Here is an 18763-nt window from a genome sequence, read left to right on the forward strand (position 1 = left end):
TTTGAAAATTTCAAAAGTTATTGGAAAAACTGGGGGGTTCGGAGCGGTGCCACAAAAAGACAGGGGGCAGGATCCTTTAGAAAAGCACAAGCAACCTGCTCCGCTATAGGGCGAAGATGTGTGGGGAGTTTGGGTGTTGTACCTCTAAAACTGTAGGAGGAAAAGTGCTTAGAAAATGGGGGGCGCTAAGAATAAGGAAAATATGTGGGGGAAGAAGCCGAATCACAGTATGTTGTTTTGTCAAACCCACAGCATTAACCCAAAACTCATTAGTGCCTACCTCCATCGCTTCAAGTGATGAAGATCAGATAAAGATTAAATCTGCAATAAAAATAAGTGAATAATAGGGATTAATATTGTTTAATAGAGAATAGGAATAATCAATAATTATTATATACGATTATATATATAAAATCGCATATAACTGCATTTGCGCTACACAGAACAGTAGTTTATTAATTCCGCATTGTAACTCTGCCGATGAGCTTACCTTTAGATAGATGTAAAAAAATATATATAAAATATATATATATAATAAGCCTTTGGCACAGAGAAGCTAACAGGTAACTGTCTGTGTCAAAAGTCTCAGATGAAATGATCTCTGAGTTGACTTTAGTTGTGATTGTGTTTTAGCAGCATTGTGATGTCACCATGGCTACCATGGCAACCAATTGCCACTGAGAATCGGGTCAACAGATATGGTTTGTGGCTTATCAAGATTGTGATGTCACGGTTGCTACCTTGGCAACCAAGGTGGTGCAGCAGCATGTGTTAGGTGCGAGTTAGAATCCAGTTAAACAGATTAGGGATTTAGTGTCAATTAATCTAAATTAATTGATTCATATAAAAGTATAAAGTATCACTCAGTGCCGCATCCCTGAAATGCCACCAAATAAAACATTTTAAAGCCCCAAATCAAAAGCAAAAATAAGTTTTTAGATTATTACTTGGCTAAATTCATACATTTATCTACATTTTAGGCCTGGGGTTCCTTTCTCTGTACAGCTGTCTGATCAAATGGCTCGGCCTCGGCGGTTTTATGGGAAATGTACAGAATGTGTATAATGAAAATAAACTAATTAAATCCAAATAAAATAAAAAAATATAATAATATGGAATTAAATTGGGTTTAAGAAATGGCTTCCATTTGGGAGCATTTTACAGGTATGGGATCTGTTATATAGAAACCCTTTATCCAGAAAGTTCCAAATTACAGGAAGGGTGTCTCCCATAGACTTCATTATAAGCAGATAATTGTAATTTTTTAAAATGATTCCCTTTTCTCTGTAATAATAAAACAGTACCTGTACTTGATCCCAACTAAGATATAATTACCCCTTATTGGGGGCAGAACAGCCCTATTGGGTTTATTTAATGGTTAAATGATTCCCTTTTCTCTGTAATAATAAAACAGTACCTGTACTTGATCCCAACTAAGATATAATTACCCCTTATTGGGGGCAGAACAGCCCTATTGGGTTTATTTAATGGTTAAATGATTCCCTTTTCTCTGTAATAATAAAACAGTACCTGTACTTGATCCCAACTAAGATATAATTACCCCTTATTGGGGGCAGAACAGCCCTATTGGGTTTATTTCATGGTTAAATGATTCCCTTTTCTCTGTAATAATAAAACAGTACCTGTACTTGATCCCAACTAAGATATAATTACCCCTTATTGGGGGCAGAACAGCCCTATTGGGTTTATTTCATGGTTAAATGATTCCCTTTTCTCTGTAATAATAAAACAGTACCTGTACTTGATCCCAACTAAGATATAATTACCCCTTATTGGGGCAGAACAGCCCTATTGGGTTTATTTCATGGTTAAATGATTCCCTTTTCTCTGTAATAATAAAACAGTACCTGTACTTGATCCCAACTAAGATATAATTACCCCTTATTGGGGGCAGAAAAATCCTAATTCAATTAATGTTTAAATTATATTTTATTAGATTTAAGGTATGGAGATCCAAATTAAGGAAAGATCCCTTATGTGGAAACCCACAGGATTCTGGATAACAGGTCCCATACCTGTATTTCTTTACTACAGACTAGTGGTACAGTTATGGGAATTACCTCTGGACTCTAAATGATATTTTAATGATATTGGTTGGTTTAGACAAACTGTTATTAAGCCACAAATCAGTTACTATCTCCCCTCGTTGCTATAATATATATAGTGCATAGATACAGGTTTTACTCCTGACTCAAAATGTGTCAGTTTATTTTAGCATAACGGAAAGTGCAAGGTTATATAAACACGTAACTTTATAAACTGGTATTTTGTATCAGATTAAATTCGCCAACTTCATGTAGAAGTCGGTGGCAGAGGTCTCTTCCCTTGAAGTTCTTTCCTTTGTCTCAAAACGTTAGAAATTTCGCTGGTTTTTGTCTGAAAATCATGACTATTTTGGTGCAGCAATTTGATGTCGAGACAATTTGAAGAAGTTGATTTTTTTTTTACAACTTTTCTTGCAGTGAGTTTTCCTTGCAACTTTTTTTAGTAAATATTAGGCTGATGCCACACGTGGTCTTTTTTCTCAGCCTCAAAACGCCGCACAAGCCACACAGCCCCTGACTATGGCGTTTTTCAGCCTAGTACTGGTGACATAGCAAATCCCATTTCCCATGGTGCTAATAGTGCGAAATAGTAAAAAATGCTGCGTATTTCCGCTAGGTCTGGCAGCTGCCTTTGTGTATACATAGGAATAGCTTGCTGTGCAAATACTGGCGTATTTCGGCCAACGCTTGAAAAATCTGTAGTAACGCGTTTTCTTCGAGTCTTTTCAAGTTATTTCTATGGATGATGATATAGTGCGTTTTTCAGCCGCTGAAAATACGCCGCGTAAAAACGCCACGTGTGGCATCAGCCTTAGACATTGAAGAAAATGAGTTCAGTCAAATTTGAAAATAGAAACAAATTAGAAATGATGGTTTAATTAAACCTGTCCCTATGGGTCACTACACAACTACTTAACAAAAACAATTTATTTAATTATCCCTATACCCCAATAATGAACTAATAATTGTCTGGCAAAGGTACGGAATCTACTTTAATCTATTGTAAGATTGTACAGCGCTGTGTACCTTTGTGGCGCTTTATAAATAAAGTTATATATACATGTTCCAAGGGTTCAGTGTTAGTCTATGGAAATACCAGTACCTCAAGGACTTACCTAAACCATATCAATGCCTACAATCTAGACTACATTTCTGTCGGTTGATAACATCATGGGGTATTATCTTTAAAGAAATATGGATTATAAGAGTTTAACTTCCCCTTAAAACAGTGTGAAATAGAAAACAATGATGGGATTAACTTCCCCTTAAAACAGTGTGAAATAGAAAACAATGATGGGATTAACTTCTCCTTGAAACAGTGTGAAATAGAAACGATGATGGGATTAACTTCCCCTTGAAACAGTGTGAAATAGAAAACGATGATGGGATTAACTTCCCCTTGAAACAGTGTGAAATAGAAAACGATGATGGGATTAACTTCCCCTTGAAACAGTGTGAAATAGAAAACGATGATGGGATTAACTTCCCCTTGAAACAGTGTGAAATAGAAACGATGATGGGATTAACTTCCCCTTGAAACAGTGTGAAATAGAAAACGATGATGGGATTAACTTCCCCTTGAAACAGTGTGAAATAGAAACGATGATGGGATTAACTTCCCCTTGAAACAGTGTGAAATAGAAAACGATGATGGGATTAACTTCCCCTTGAAACAGTGTGAAATAGAAACGATGATGGGATTAACTTCCCCTTGAAACAGTGTGAAATAGAAAACGATGATGGGATTAACTTCCCCTTGAAACAGTGTGAAATAGAAACGATGATGGGATTAACTTCCCCTTGAAACAGTGTGAAATAGAAAACGATGATGGGATTAACTTCCCCTTGAAACAGTGTGAAATAGAAACGATGATGGGATTAATTTCCCCTTGAAACAGTGTGAAATAGAAAACAATGATGGGATTAACTTCCCCTTGAAACAGTGTGAAATAGAAAACAATGATGGGATTAACTTCCCCTTGAAACAGTGTGAAATAGAAAACGATGATGGGATTAACTTCCCCTTGAAACAGTGTAAAATAGAAAACGATGATGGGATTAACTTCCCCTTGAAACAGTGTGAAATAGAAAATGATGATGGGATTAACTTCCCCTTGAAACAGTGTAAAATAGAAAACGATGATGGGATTAACTTCCCCTTGAAACAGTGTGAAATAGAAAACGATGATGGGATTAACTTCCCCTTGAAACAGTGTGAAATAGAAAACGATGATGGGATTAACTTCCCTTTGAAACTTTGCTTTGACATATAAACCTTTGATGTATAAATCTGCGCCAAGAGGGTACTGGGTGTAACTCACTGATGTGTTAGAATAGATGAATAATATATAAATAATGACGGCAGACTCAAAGGCTTTCATTCTCTTATGGATTCCGGTGTCATCGGGTCAAAAGACTTGGCACCATACAGCCCCGGTACTGGGTTATTATTGTGTTTCCTGCCATAGAGGGGAATGGGCGGATGCTTTATTTTCTTTTAACAGGGAATAGAATAATACATGTGTTTAAATGTATTTGAAGGACCAGGAGTCATGCAAAGGGGAAGAAATGATACCAGAATGTTATCTGGAACTGATTTACGTTATTTAAAGGGCAACTCCACCCAAACACAACTTAAGCTCTTTGAAAAGTAAACATAATTTCAAGCAACTTTGCAATATATATCAATTAAAAATATGCAGCCTTTTCATGATGTTTAATGTAATAATATGGTTATAGTTCCCTAATCCCCGCCCCCTGCTGATCTGGAGACTCAAATAATCAGTAGTCGCCTGCCCTCAGCCTGCCTCCTCCCAATCCCACAATTCCCTGCTGCACAAGTGATGTCGATAAGGAAAGGAACATCCCAGTGCAATGCATTGTGGGTTATGTAGTTCCTGCATGCTGCCTGTAAGCTGCAGAGAAGTTGTTACAATTTGTAACATCAGTGTTTTAGTCCCTCCTCCCCTGCCAGGATTTCAAATGATGCAGAAAGAGAAGAACTGTTTTGCAGCTGGATTTCAGCATATAAAATGGTATTTATTCCTACTGTTTGAAGGAACAGATTACAGGGATAGGTATATTAGGGGTTTCTGTGTTGTTTAGGGTTCAGAAGCCAGAGTTCCCCTTTAAAGTACAGTTTTTGTTCTAGAGCAGGGGTTGGGAACCTTTTTGGCTGAGAGAGCCATAAACACCACATATTTTAAAATGTAATTCCATGAGAGCCATACAATATGTTTGGCCGCGGATGCTGCGGGGCAAGGTAGGGTGGGTCCCAATGATGCCGGATGCGATGCAGAGGAGGGTGTGGCCTGTGCTCGGCAGATAGAAGACGTGTTCTAAGGCTTCTATCCGCCGAGCGCAGGCCACGCCCCCGGTATTTTTTTTATTAAAGATTTGGCAGCGAGAGCCAGATGCAGCCATTAAAAGAGCCACATCTGGCTCCCGAGCCATAGGTTCCCTACCCCTGTTCTAGAGAAAAAGAAATTGACAGCAGAAGTGTTCTGCTTGCAAAGACCTTCTAGTTCACACAGGTCAGGGTGAAACTGCCTAGGCCTGGGGTATTTCCATAGACCTCCATGTCCCAATCTTCTTCTCTTCCTCCTTCCTCCTCCCAGCAAGGTAGTGAAGGGTCAAACACTACTTCACATAGGTTATTATTCTACAAGCCAACCTCATTTAGGAGCTATAAACCCCCCGTACGTCTCTCCATGACCATAGTGCAACATGTGCCGAGGTAACACGAGGATGGCAAAAGGTTGGATCGTTATGGAGTTGCGGCCTGGGGACAATACATTCTTGGCACCTCAGATTTCAGCTTTACAAAAGTTTTTTTCTGGTCTTCTGCTCCACCAATAAAACAGCAACTTTGCTAGTTTACACTTTTATAACATTGCCCAACCCTATGACACCTTAGCAACCAATCAAATATTTGCTTTCTTTGTTATTACTGCCGTTTGGTTGCTAATGGTTACAGGGCTAGGGGGTAATCCTTGCTGTGTTTGTGCATAACCCTAAGGGTAATGAGAAAACCTGAGCCTATGAGGTGTACTGGCATATCTACTACTGTGAATATTGTGCAAATGAGTTCATTTGATCCATTTATTCTATGCAAGTTGGGCTGCTCAGGTGCCCTGCTCTAAACTCTCTGCCCTTTTGTTGCTCACTGGGGAGACATCTTGCCAAATATTAGCTCTGTAAGTGTAAAATATATATGTATATATGTGTAAGCTCTGCGATGCATATAATCCTTTTTCCTTCTCACATGTGACAGGGTATGGGAATTCGAAGTAAATAAATGACATAATACCTAGCGAAAAGGTGAACAGAATAGGGTTGCTCAGGTCCAAGTGCATATATTCTGGATTCTGTATATACAGGTTTGGGATCCCATATCCAGAAACTGGTTATCCAGGAATCTCCAAACTACAGGAAGTTCATCTCCCATAGACTCCATTATAATGAAATAATTACATTAATAACAACAGTTCCTTTTACTTGATCCAAAGATATAATTAATCTGTACTTATGGCAAAACAATCCTTTTGGGCTTATTTAATGTTTATATTATTTCTTAGTAGACTTAAATTATGGAGATTCAAACTACGGAAATATCCCTCATCCAGAAAATCCTGAGCATAATAGATCCCAAACCTGTAGTAAGGAAGAACAGTGAATTTTAGGAAGCCAAGGGGCGAACCCCAAATCCGCTGTAGAAATTGATCTATGATATTATTGATAAATTATTGATTTATTTTTATGATGATGATGATGATTATTAGTTTTATTATTAAGAGCCACTTTGGGCCACATTACAATTGCTTTTCATGTCTGTGCCCAGGATAACAAAGTAGATTTAGAATGCACCCACATACAGGAATGGGGTGTAATAAAGCAGAGACGCATTGTACTTATAAATAGGATTTATTAAACATAGCAACAGGTACAATGTGCCCATGCATAGGGTTGTAATGAACACAGGGGGCAAGCGCAGGGTTATGATGAGACAAAAAGAAATCTCTGAGCACTTTCTCATTTTCTCGTTAGATGGAGCTCATATCCCATGACTGTAAGAAAGCAGATAGGCCCAAGATATAGGCAAGAAGAGGGGACAAGCTAAAGGCACTTTACTATTAAAAAATTAGACTGTTCCATAGGGAGAATTCTGGCAGTCCTGGGAACTGGACAAATGTGCATACGCCACTCACAGGCCACCATGGCATTCAGAGAAATATATGACTGTGAAGCCCATGTCCAGAAGCAGAAGGGCAATGTCTGGAGCAGGCTTTCATGTACTGAGTAGGAACAGTGGGGAAAAGTGTGTTCCTTGTCCTTAAACTGTGGATGATAAGAAGTTTTAACTTGACTTGACCCCCACTCTGGAGTATCTCTTTGCTTGGCCATCATATACACCTTTCCTTGTGCTTTCTCATCCTACTCCGCTTGCCTCCTATACTCCTATTCTTGCTAGCAACAGGGATGTTAAAGCTTTAGAAAATGATTGCTAATCTAGCGCTTGTTTCCTCCAGGTTCTACAGAATAATGCAATACATTCATCTGTTTTATATCAGTGTTGATCTCCTGTTCTCCAAATTCTGTTCATAGTTGCAGCTCTCTCCCGTCCCATGCTACTTTTGTTCTATACACACACTAAGGTGTACAGAATTTAACCTACCATAAACTATATTATGCCATTGATTCACTTGCTCATTTCTTGCCCTGATCTGACAAGCATCACCTTAATAGACACTCAGTTATAAAATATTAATTATAATACTTTCTTGTCTAAATAGGGGACATGGATGATGTGCCTTACGTATATTTTGGTTTAACTATAAGTAGGGATGCACCAAATCCAGGATTCGGCCAAGATTTGGCCTTTTTCAGCAGGATCTGGATTCAGCTGAATCCATGGTCCTGGTCAAACCAAATGCGAATCCGTAAAACCATGTGATTTTTTGTCACATAAACACAGACCCTTCCGTATCCTAATTTACATATACAAATTAAGATTCAGTTTGGGATTCGGCCGAATCTTTTATAAAGGATTTGGAATTTGCCAAATCAAAAAATAGTGGATTTGGTGCATCCCTAATATATCCCTAATATAAGTAGTGGAAACAAAGGAATTTAAGTGCTCAGAACTTTTGGCCAAGCGGTCTTATATGTTATCAACATGTTTTTCTAAAAAAGCCAGAGGGGGCCCTATAACTTATTAGTTCTATCGCTGCTTTAGGCAAGTGCATCAACAGTTTTCAATACACAAGGAGTACGCCTGTCTGGTGCAATAGCTATAGCACTATGGGGCTCAAAATCGTACTTTTGTAATCAATAACAAAGTACTTCTGTCTGGGTTGGGAAACTTTGTTCTGAATCCGGCGCAAAGCACAGTACATGTGGGCACAACACATCCCTATACTAAATACCTGCCATAGGCAAAGTGACAAGTACAGGGCTCTGCTATGTCTTGTGCCCGTTGGCTTGTGTGTCTAAATGATATGTAACCTAGGGGGCATCTAATGGAACGACCACATGCATCTGCCCAATGCCAAGGCAGCTCATACAGCAGATGCTGTGCCCAAGGCAATCAGATTGGAAGCGGAGTGCAGAGTGACAAAAGTCTTGGTTTAAGTGTTGTTTTTGTTATTTAATGAATTCTGAAATCCACAAAAGCTTTACAATTGCAAAGAGAATTACTCTCCTAGGCCTACTATTGGCCTTGTTATTTTGCTTTTTCCCAGCCTGCAACTGAAAATGCATCATTTGTTTTGGTTTTTTTTATGTTCGTATGTTTCTTTTGCAGCCCACTGCTTTTCATTTTCCTTTCTGGCTTCTCTAGCAACCACATAACAGTTTGATGGCCAAGCTAAGAGCTAGAAAAAAAAAATATAAATAAAAAAAGGAAGTTTTTCTTAGAAAGCTACAATTTACACCATACTTAGAGTGAATTTAAAGAGACTTGTGCTTTAAAAAGCAAACAAAGAAACAATATTTGAGTCTTAGCACATTATTTCTTCATTTCCACAATTTCTGGCAGCTCAGCAACTCCCTGTATCTACTCATTCGTCCACAGTTGAACAGTACAGTAAGGATTTTATGTGTTGCACTTTGGGAAAATTCTTTACTCTTACATGCAAAAGTTACTGGGGTAAAAAGTCTTATTTATCTTCATATTAGTATTTATGTATATAAATTGCGCTGCCATATTGCCTTGTCTGCCACTGCAATATAATAAAATACTATTAATACCACGCACATACCCCAATGGAAAAAGGCCCTTTGTGGCCATGTAATGGGATATTTCCTTAGTTTTGTCACAAACAAGACATGAATTAATGAATCCTTCCACTTTGCCCATCCACAACTACTTCTAACAACTTATTTTTGGCGTAGTTAAGGGCTCATTTATGATAGAAGATGCAGTTGCAGTCACTCAAGATTGGATGCAGATGTTGCACACACGGACACCATTTTATAAAGGTGCTTGCGTCAAAGATGCGTATTATGCACTATTATAGTATTATATACTGTATATTATAATACTATATATTATTATAGTTGTGTTCAGCACCAATTAGTCTGCCCTGCATCCTCTGATTATATGCGCACCTTATACAAGGGAACCCTGGAGCTCGCACCACCTTAAAGATGGTGGTTATTCCAGGTTTCTCTCTGTGTGCTTTGCCTATAGGCAAATTTTTGTTTGCTCTATGGCATCTGCTGCAAATGCAAGGCTGCTCTCAGGCTGCAATGATGATTGGATTGAAGCTAAAAAAAAAAACCACGCCTATTTGTTCCCAAAAATGCACTTTGCGCACTGCCCTTGCAGTCGGAAATGAGCCCTCCTGGCCCAAGGTTAGATTTTGGGCACAGAATGGATAATAAAAGCTGGACATAACGAATCACATTCCTATATAAACCAGTAAAAATGTTTCTTTTCACTTTCACACTTTCAAGGAGAGGTTTTCCTATTTTTTTTTTTACTTTTTAAAGTGCAATATTGCCATTAATATTTTTATATAAACATGTGCTGGGCTAAATGACTATAACAAAAAAGCAGATCTTAATCTGGTGCTCCCCAATGATAAATATAAAAATCTGTATAAAAATAGACAGCTGTATGCCGCAGTACTAATCTTTAGAAATTCATTCTGCATTTTCATCTGAATACAGTGTAAAATAGAGATCCCTTCACAGAAGGTGCCTAGATAGTGTAAAGCAACCTCTCAGCATGGGGGGGTCTGAACCTCTTAACCCCTTTAGCTGTTGGGTTATTATGAGAGTTGTAGTTCAGCAGATGGAAAGCCAAAGGGTTGAGATCAATGCCTAACCAGAACAATACCCTCAGAAGTAAGGGTTAGTGAGTCGATTTGGCGGCAGATCCAAACCACTGTTCAACCAGATTTCTTGGATGATCTGTTCCCTACGTTCTATCCTCTCCGCAAGGTCTGCTGCATCGACTGCATTATACACCGGCCGGGAAGCTTTGCACAGCTGCCTAAACTCTTCAGAGAAGTGGGATTTTGCAGACTCATTGTCCTCCTCCTCCTCATCCTCCTCCTCCTCTTCACTGCTGGACACCACGGTTCCTTCGCAGTCTTTCACATGTATAGCATGTCCGTTTACTTTCTGTGCGCTCACGCCATCAGTCCTTCGTGATATTTGGATCACAAGTGCGAACACGGTGATAATCAGCCCAGCGCAAACGCCCAAAGTGAAAAAAAGGGCTGTTGTTTCAGGGTGATCTGAAAGATAATATATATGATTAGCCAGTCACAATAATGGCCAAATAGAACTGTTTAGCCATCTGATAGGAAAATGCTATGGCCACTTAAGGTGGCCATACAAGGGACCGATATTGGCAGCTTATCGGCCCGTGTAGGGGCAGGAACAGCGGGCATGCCCGACCGATATCTGGCCTAAAATTGGCCAGATATCGATCTGGCAGGTTAAAAGATTTAGTCGGATCGGGGACCACATTGGCTCATTGATGCGGTCCCCGAATAGACTGCGCCCATTGCGGTCGTTATAATTCGATCGGATCTTAACGTGTATGGCCGCCTTTACACTATGGGACCTACTGACACCTCTTACGGAGCACTTGCAATTTGGTACCTACCTCTGATATAAGAAAACGCAGCAAGGAGATTGCTGAGAAAGAGTCCATCTTTGCTGGGAAGCTGAGACTCACGGGGGACAAGTTTGTTATCTGTTGGAATGTAGAAGGGGAAATAAATTTGTGACTTAGTCTATGTTCACAATATAATGCCAAATCAGAAAATGTTATCTCCAGATCATCATTAAGCAGTGGTATCATGGCATGAGATAAAGCTGAAAGGACAAAAGCATGTTGATCATGCAGCAGAAATATGATATCTATGTTATATGGGATATAACCCCAAATAGAAAATGATGAACATACTTCTCCTCTAAGCACTTCTGCAATTTATACACAATTGAAGCCTTCTGTAGTAGTTGTTGAGATATTATCAGTTTTAGACTGCTATTACCAGGCTTTTGGCTAATGCCACACGGAGCGAGAATCAGCCCCTATGCTGGCATCAGCCTTTTCCATGTAGGTACCTGGAGCCACTGCATTGGGCTGAGTGCAGTAACACAGAGGGGATTTTGGCATTAAATGCATTATTTTGTGTTTCAGCGTGGAAATCCACTCTGTGTGCCCGCACCTAGCCTGACGCAATGGCTCCGGGTGTCGGCCCAGGGAAAGACTGTTGCCCGCGTAGGGGCTAATTCTCAGCCTGTGTTTATCCACAGACTAAGAATCAGTCCTGTGTGGCATTAGCCTTAGCCTTTTGTCTCACTGCCTATTAAATTGGCAGCCCCTTAGTTCACTTGCTAGGAAGGTGGCTTTGGCAGAAAATACTCTCTTTATAATAAGGTTTAGCTTCCACTTACATTAAATCCAAGGAAAAAAAAGCATATTTTACTTGGAATGTTTTCATTTATAAATCATAATTAGGAGATGCCATATTTTCTTGTGTATATTGGGTATTCTACGCAGACTGGAACAGGAAGTGGATGTACTGAGCAGTAGCCACGCCCACTCATATGTTTACCTCCCAATATGAAGTTCTGTGAGTGCAACTACCTGTATTCTCCCATGTTTCTGTCTGCTCACACCAAAGCAAATGGAAAATAAACACAAACTGTAATCTGGGAATATTTGCCTTTTACATACAGTACAGAACAGTCTGTTATTCAATTCAGTTCTGTTTAGTCTGTGTATGCAGCACCTATAGCATGGCTGAAAAGCTTGCCCCTTATATCCAGAACAGCTGAGGGGTGACCTATCCGATGCGGGGCAGTAGTCTCTGCTGCCATTTAGGGCCCCACTGTTCACTGCTATTATGGTGTCCCACTCGGAGAAACATACAGACCTGTCCTTAGGGGGTCCTGCCCCATGTCCATAGGCCTCCCTTACAGGGCAACAGCTACAGGGAGAGTGGGCGCAGCAGACAAAGCCGTGTATGAGTGCTGGGTATATTGACTTTTAAACCCAACGTATGCCATGCTGTATCAGACTTCCCCCAGAAACATTTCACTCTTAAAGGCACTTGAATGAAACCCATGTTTCTGATTACTATGAGATTAATACTAAACACTACTAAGCAGCTGAAAGAAAGTGGATACAAGCCATTCTGAATAAAGCACAGTGTGAGTAAGGTTAATTCTATGGCATTAGCATCCTAATGGTGCCTAATGTTAATTCTAGCTAGGCCATTCGCTGACCATGCACATGGGATGGAGGGTTCTAGGCAGCGGCACGGAACACATTTCTTGACCATAAATAGAACACAACACAAACGCATTGGCTTTCAGTGGTTGGATGCATGGCTTGCCTTATAACAAATTTATTAATTTTACATTTTTTTATTGAGCTCCCCTATGGTAATTGGCTGATATTTGTTTATATTGTGTATACAGTAACACAGTACAGTAATGCCTCTATGAAATGTACATCACATCCAAAATGACAGACATATAAAATCCATTTGTTTACAACCAACTAAAATGGTAATAAAATGGCAATCAACTTTATCATCCAGCAAATAGAACTGACCTATTCTATAATTAATGAGACCATGCTTTACAGTAAAAGGGAGTGATGCATCTTACTGCCCTTTAATTCTGTTATATAAATACAGTGTGCTTTTTGTACATTTATCAGGTCCTCTACTGCCACTTAATAGACTATATCCCTATGGACAGCGCTACTAGGCAAGTCCTGACTATTATTTTAAACAGGCCCTGGTATTTACAGTACTCTGTGGCCTAAGTAATAGGACCAATAAATAGTACAGGCCTGTGGGGGGGGGGGGGTTATAGTAGCCCCTCCTGGATTTGTCAGAATATACTGATTGCCAGTCTGGGCCTCAGAGTTGGTCAAAGACATTGGCTCAAGCCAAGTATAAAGCGCCACTCACCCCTCCCATACCTCAACCCGCTCCATTGGCAGCTCTCATTCCAAGCCCCCACACTCACCGCTCTGCAACTCTCAAACCCCTAACCCATGCTGCCCCATACTGCCTGTCTTTTGCCCCTGCTTCCCCAGTCCCCTTTGCGACCCCCAGCTAAGATCAGGGCTAGAGTCAGAAGCAGAAGGGGCAAGTACCTAGGTTCCCAGTGTCAACTAGGCACATTCCTCTTCTGCCTACCCCTGCTGGGACTGGTGCTGTGTGTGCCAACATTTGTTATGGTTATTTGGTGCCCTGTGCCATAGTTAGTAGTGGGGACTTGGTATAACTCAGTACTTGGTATAATTAGATGATGTTAATATGTAAATATTTATGAGATAACCTGTCTCATTTCAATAGATTTGTTAGAGAGTTAAGTATAAACACTGCTAGCTTTTTTTTCTAATTCCACTACTTTATTGCTAGGACTACTATTACAGGTATGGGATCCCTTATCCGGAAACCCATTATCCAGAAAGTTCCAAATTACGGAAACGCCACCTGCCATAGACTTTATTATAAGCAAATAATTCAGTTTTTTAAAAATGATTTTCTTTTTCTCTGTAATAATAAAACAGAACCTGTACTTGATCCCAACTAAGATATAATTACCCCTTATTGGGGGCAGAACAGTCCTATTGGGTTTATTTAATGGTTAAATGATTCCCTTTTCTCTGTAATAATAAAACAGTACCTGTACTTGATCCCAACTAAGATATAATTACCCCTTATTGGGGGCAGAACAGCCCTATTGGGTTTATTTAATGGTTAAATGATTCCCTTTTCTCTGTAATAATAAAACAGTAATTGTACTTGATCCCAACTAAGTTATAATTACCCGTTATTGGGGGCAGAACAGTCCTATTGGGTTTATTTAATGGTTAAATAATTCCCTTTTCTCTGTAATAATAAAACAGTACCTGTACTTGATCCCAACTAAGTTATAATTACCCCTTATTGGGGGCAGAACAGTCCTATTGGGTTTATTTAATGGTTAAATGATTCCCTTTTCTCTGTAATAATAAAACAGTAATTGTACTTGATCCCAACTAAGTTATAATTACCCGTTATTGGGGGCAGAACAGTCCTATTGGGTTTATTTAATGGTTAAATAATTCCCTTTTCTCTGTAATAATAAAACAGTACCTGTACTTGATCCCAACTAAGATATAATTACCCCTTATTGGGGGCAGAACAGTCCTATTGGGTTTATTTAATGGTTAAATGATTCCCTTTTCTCTGTAATAATAAAACAGTACCTGTACTTGATCCCAACTAAGATATAATTACCCCTTATTGGGGGCAGAACAGCCCTATTGGGTTTATTTAATGGTTAAATGATTCCCTTTTCTCTGTAATAATAAAACAGTACCTGTACTTGATCCCAACTAAGATATAATTACCCCACAGGTCCCGAGTATTCTGGATAACAGGTTCCATACCTGTACTAAGAAATGAGGATAGTAAAGCATGCTTTTTGCCAGTATGCAGATAATCAGAGGCAAAAAATCTGCACTTTTAAATCACCATGTTCCCTTGGAAGAAGGCAAGACTATAATGTGAAAAAATACTGAGCCAATAGTAAAACAGCCACTGGTTCCTGCACAAAGAAAAGAGTGCACTGAGCAAATGTGTATTCCAAACCTTATCTCTTACTGCTCTCAAGCCATTCCGCCTGGGGAAAAGTTACAAACCATAAAAAGGTGTGATACATAGGGACAGGTTTATCAAAACGTGAGATTAGAGTTTACCACAGAAAAACTCATTTTCTATTCATTCCTATTTTCATTCAATCATATGGGATTTGATAAATCTGCCCCTTAGTGAACTTTAAAAGCAAACTATAAAAAAAGTTAAAAAGTAACTAATACATTACTTATAACATTATGCCCAACAAACAAAAGCCTTATGTGTTTCATGCAGTGCAGGGGCACTTAGTTCTATGACAAAAGTACAACATGTGTAAGGCTGTTTTTGTTTGGTTTAAATGATATGTATTACATACACTATATATATATATATATATTTACATTTAATATTGCTTTTTTCAGTTCACTAAGTGCCGGCTGTAATCCTGTTTTATAGCAATAGTAAACCCATTGGCTAGTTTGCATGTGTATGCACCAGCTAGACACTAGTTTTCTATCCAGCTTGCCTTCTCTATGGCAGATATTACAAACGTCTCTTTGGAAACTGAGTATAAAGTTAAACTGTCCCATGATTGATTGGAACTGGTTAAAAATAGGACTGCGTTGGCAGATATTTTCCTGACCACAAATCCAATGTTTGCTTACTTTTGTCACAGGATTTGGTTACAGATTGCTTACATAGCTTGTACGGTGTCCCACACGTGGGCCGATATACAGAGTACCGTTTCCTCTACTCTGTTCAGTGATTGCCGACATTATAGAATCTACACTTGGACCCAATTGTTCAGAATACATTAAAGAACAATAGGAATAATTATTTGCCTATATGCAATAACTATTTTGCCGTTTGTAGTAAAACTCTACACATACCCTCTACCTAAAGGTGGCCACACACGTGGCGATTTGCGATCTTTCGTGCGACCATCAGGGCTGAAACAGGCAGATAAGGAGGTAGAAACAATAGGATTTCTACCTCCTTCTGCCGATTCAGCCCTGAAGGCAGATTTTGGTCAGGCGCCTTTTATGGTGCCCGATCAAAATCTTTTAACCTGGCCGATCGGCGAGTCGACATAGCAGCTTCCTGCGATATTGGTCGACTTGCCGACTTGCCATACACGTACCGAATATCGTACGAAACGAGGTTTTGTACGATATTATCGGTGCGTGTATGGCCAGCTTTAAGGGGCTGTTCTTTTTATTAACTTTTAGAATATGACAGAATCTCCTATTCCTAGCAATTCTGCAATTGGTCTTCATTATTTGTTTTTTTTTAAATTTTTTCATTTTTTTTTTGCATTATTTGCTGTCCTCTTCTACATCTTTCCTGCTTTCAAATGGGGGTCACTGCCCCCAGCAGCCAAAAAAACCCACTATTGCTCTGTGAACTTACCATGTTATTATTATTGTTATTTTTATTACTTATCTTTCTATTCAGTCCCTCTTCTATTCATATTCCATTATCCTAATCAAAAAACTGCCTGGTTGCCAGGGTAAACAAGACCCTAGCAACCAGATAGCTGATAAAATTCCAAACTGGAAAGCTGCTAAACAAACAGCTAAATAACTGAAAAACAGCAAAAAATAAAAAATGACAACCAATTGCAAATTGCCTCAGAATATCAACATCTATGTCATACTAAAAATTGATTTAAAGGGGAACTAACCCTTTAAGAAATCACTTTCCTCCAGTTTAGTCATCAGCTTCCCGATTATTCCCACCTACTCTACTTATTTCTGCTGATTCTGTTGTTTCAAGCCAAGGTAACCCTAAGGGGTATATTTATCATGCTGTGGAGTGTGAAACATTACCAGTGATGTTGCTCATAGCAGCCAATCAGATGCTTTGCTTTGGTTTTCTAACTCTTGAAATCTAATTGCTGATTGGTTGCCCTGGGCAACATTACCAGTAATGTTTCACTCCACTTTTTACACAGCATGATGAATATAGCCCTACGTTTCCATCCACTGCAATATGCTTAGTTGCTACATTCTATTTGGGTAATAAATAATAATAATTATAATAATGTAATAAAAGGCACTAAGTTTGCCCAGGAGCAGTAACCTATAGCAACCAATCAGCAGGTAGTATTTACTGATCCCCTGTTTAAATGCAAGCATCTTATTGGTTGTTATTGGTTACTGCTCCTGGGCAAATGTAGTGCCTTATATTACCTATGGTCCTAGTACTTCTCTGTCTGACTATACTCTCTGATGTAACTCACTCACTGCCCCTGTCTTCTCCAAGTCTGTTCCCTCCTATTTGCTGTGGCTTGCCTCTATCTGCCTCTTATTTCCCTGGCCTCGTTCCTCAAGAGAGAGGACATAATGTTACCCCTATTGGGAATGTTAAGTTCCAGGAGTCGCCATACAAGACACAAACATCTGCGCAGGTCTAACACACACATCCACAAACTAAATGTACACTTTGTTCTCTGTATGGTCAAGAAATGTTCACCTAGTGAAAGTCATTGCAAACCATAAAAATTACCATATCCACCGTCATTCTGCTTCAAAGAGGGAGCTATAATAGAGAGCTTTGGGTCGACCTCTGTCAGTAAGATTTTTGGAACTATAAATAAAAAATAGAAAGGAAAAAGTCTTTATACTTGTATCCTAGACATCAGGATGTAGAGATTTACTATTGTAGACCCATGAAACAGAATTCTTTCATTGTGGCGATGTTGTATGCCCTCCCTTTTAGAATGTAAGCTCTTGCGAGCAGGGCCCTCCCCCTAGTGTCTCCGATCCTCATCCAATGTAACTGCAAACCATTTTTGTGAATTGTTTATATGTACATGTAAACTGTTCTGTCAATCATTGATTGGCTTTTTTCAGATAGTTGCCCTACAGTATGAAACAGATCTTTTCTTTTATTACAGGTATGGGACCTGTTATCCGGAATGCTTGGGACCTGGGGTTTTCCAGCTAAGGGATCTTTCCGTAATTTGGATCTCCATAACTTAGTTCTGCTAAAAATCATTTAAATATTAAATAAACCCAATAGGGCTTTTCTGCCCCCAATAAGGGGTAATTATATCTTAGTTGGGATCAAGTACAGGTACTGTTTTATTATTACAGAGAAAAGGGAATCATTTAACCATTAAATAAACCCAATAGGTCTGTTCTGCCCCCAATAAGGGGTAATTATATCTTAGTTGGGATCAAGTACAGGTACTGTTTTATTATTACAGAGAAAAGGGAATCATTTAACCATTAAATAAGCCCAATAGTGCTGTTCTGCCCCCAATAAGGGGTAATTATATCTTAGTTGGGATCAAGTACAGGTACTGTTTTATTATTACAGAGAAAAGGGAATCATTTAACCATTAAATAAACCCAATAGGGCTGTTCTGCCCCAATAAGGGGTAATTATATCTTAGTTGGGATCAAGTACAGGTACTGTTTTATTATTACAGAGAAAAGGGAATCATTTAACCATGAAATAAACCCAATAGGGCTGTTCTGCCCCCAATAAGGGGTAATTATATCTTAGTTGGGATCAAGTACAGGTACTGTTTTATTATTACAGAGAAAAGGGAATCATTTAACCATGAAATAAACCCAATAGGGTTGT

General features: G+C 39.1%; 2 protein-coding genes across 3 annotated transcripts in view; both read right to left on the reverse strand.

Annotated features, from left to right (window-relative positions):
• Positions 1–286, reverse strand: part of LOC100487361 (myoferlin) — a 33290-nt gene extending 33004 nt beyond the window's left edge. Inside the window, exon 1 of the mRNA XM_031896183.1 lies at positions 281–286. Within this exon, the coding sequence (XP_031752043.1) occupies positions 281–286 (6 nt within the window). The remainder of the gene's footprint in view (positions 1–280) is intronic.
• An 8770-nt stretch (positions 287–9056) lies between these two features.
• eva1c (eva-1 homolog C) overlaps positions 9057–18763 on the reverse strand; it is a 63554-nt gene continuing 53847 nt past the window's right edge. Inside the window, exons 6-8 of one of the 2 annotated variants that reach the window (XM_031896572.1) lie at positions 17678–17758; positions 11185–11274; positions 9057–10810 (exon numbers count right to left, since the gene is read on the reverse strand). In XM_031896572.1, coding sequence (XP_031752432.1) covers positions 10410–10810; positions 11185–11274; positions 17678–17758 — 572 coding nt within the window. In that variant the 3' untranslated portion in view covers positions 9057–10409. The remainder of the gene's footprint in view (positions 10811–11184; positions 11275–17677; positions 17759–18763) is intronic. The other variant, XM_004912151.4, reaches the window with a different exon arrangement.

This window comes from Xenopus tropicalis, chromosome 2 (genome assembly GCF_000004195.4).
Source record: "Xenopus tropicalis strain Nigerian chromosome 2, UCB_Xtro_10.0, whole genome shotgun sequence".
In the NCBI taxonomy this organism is placed as follows: domain Eukaryota; kingdom Metazoa; phylum Chordata; class Amphibia; order Anura; family Pipidae; genus Xenopus; species Xenopus tropicalis.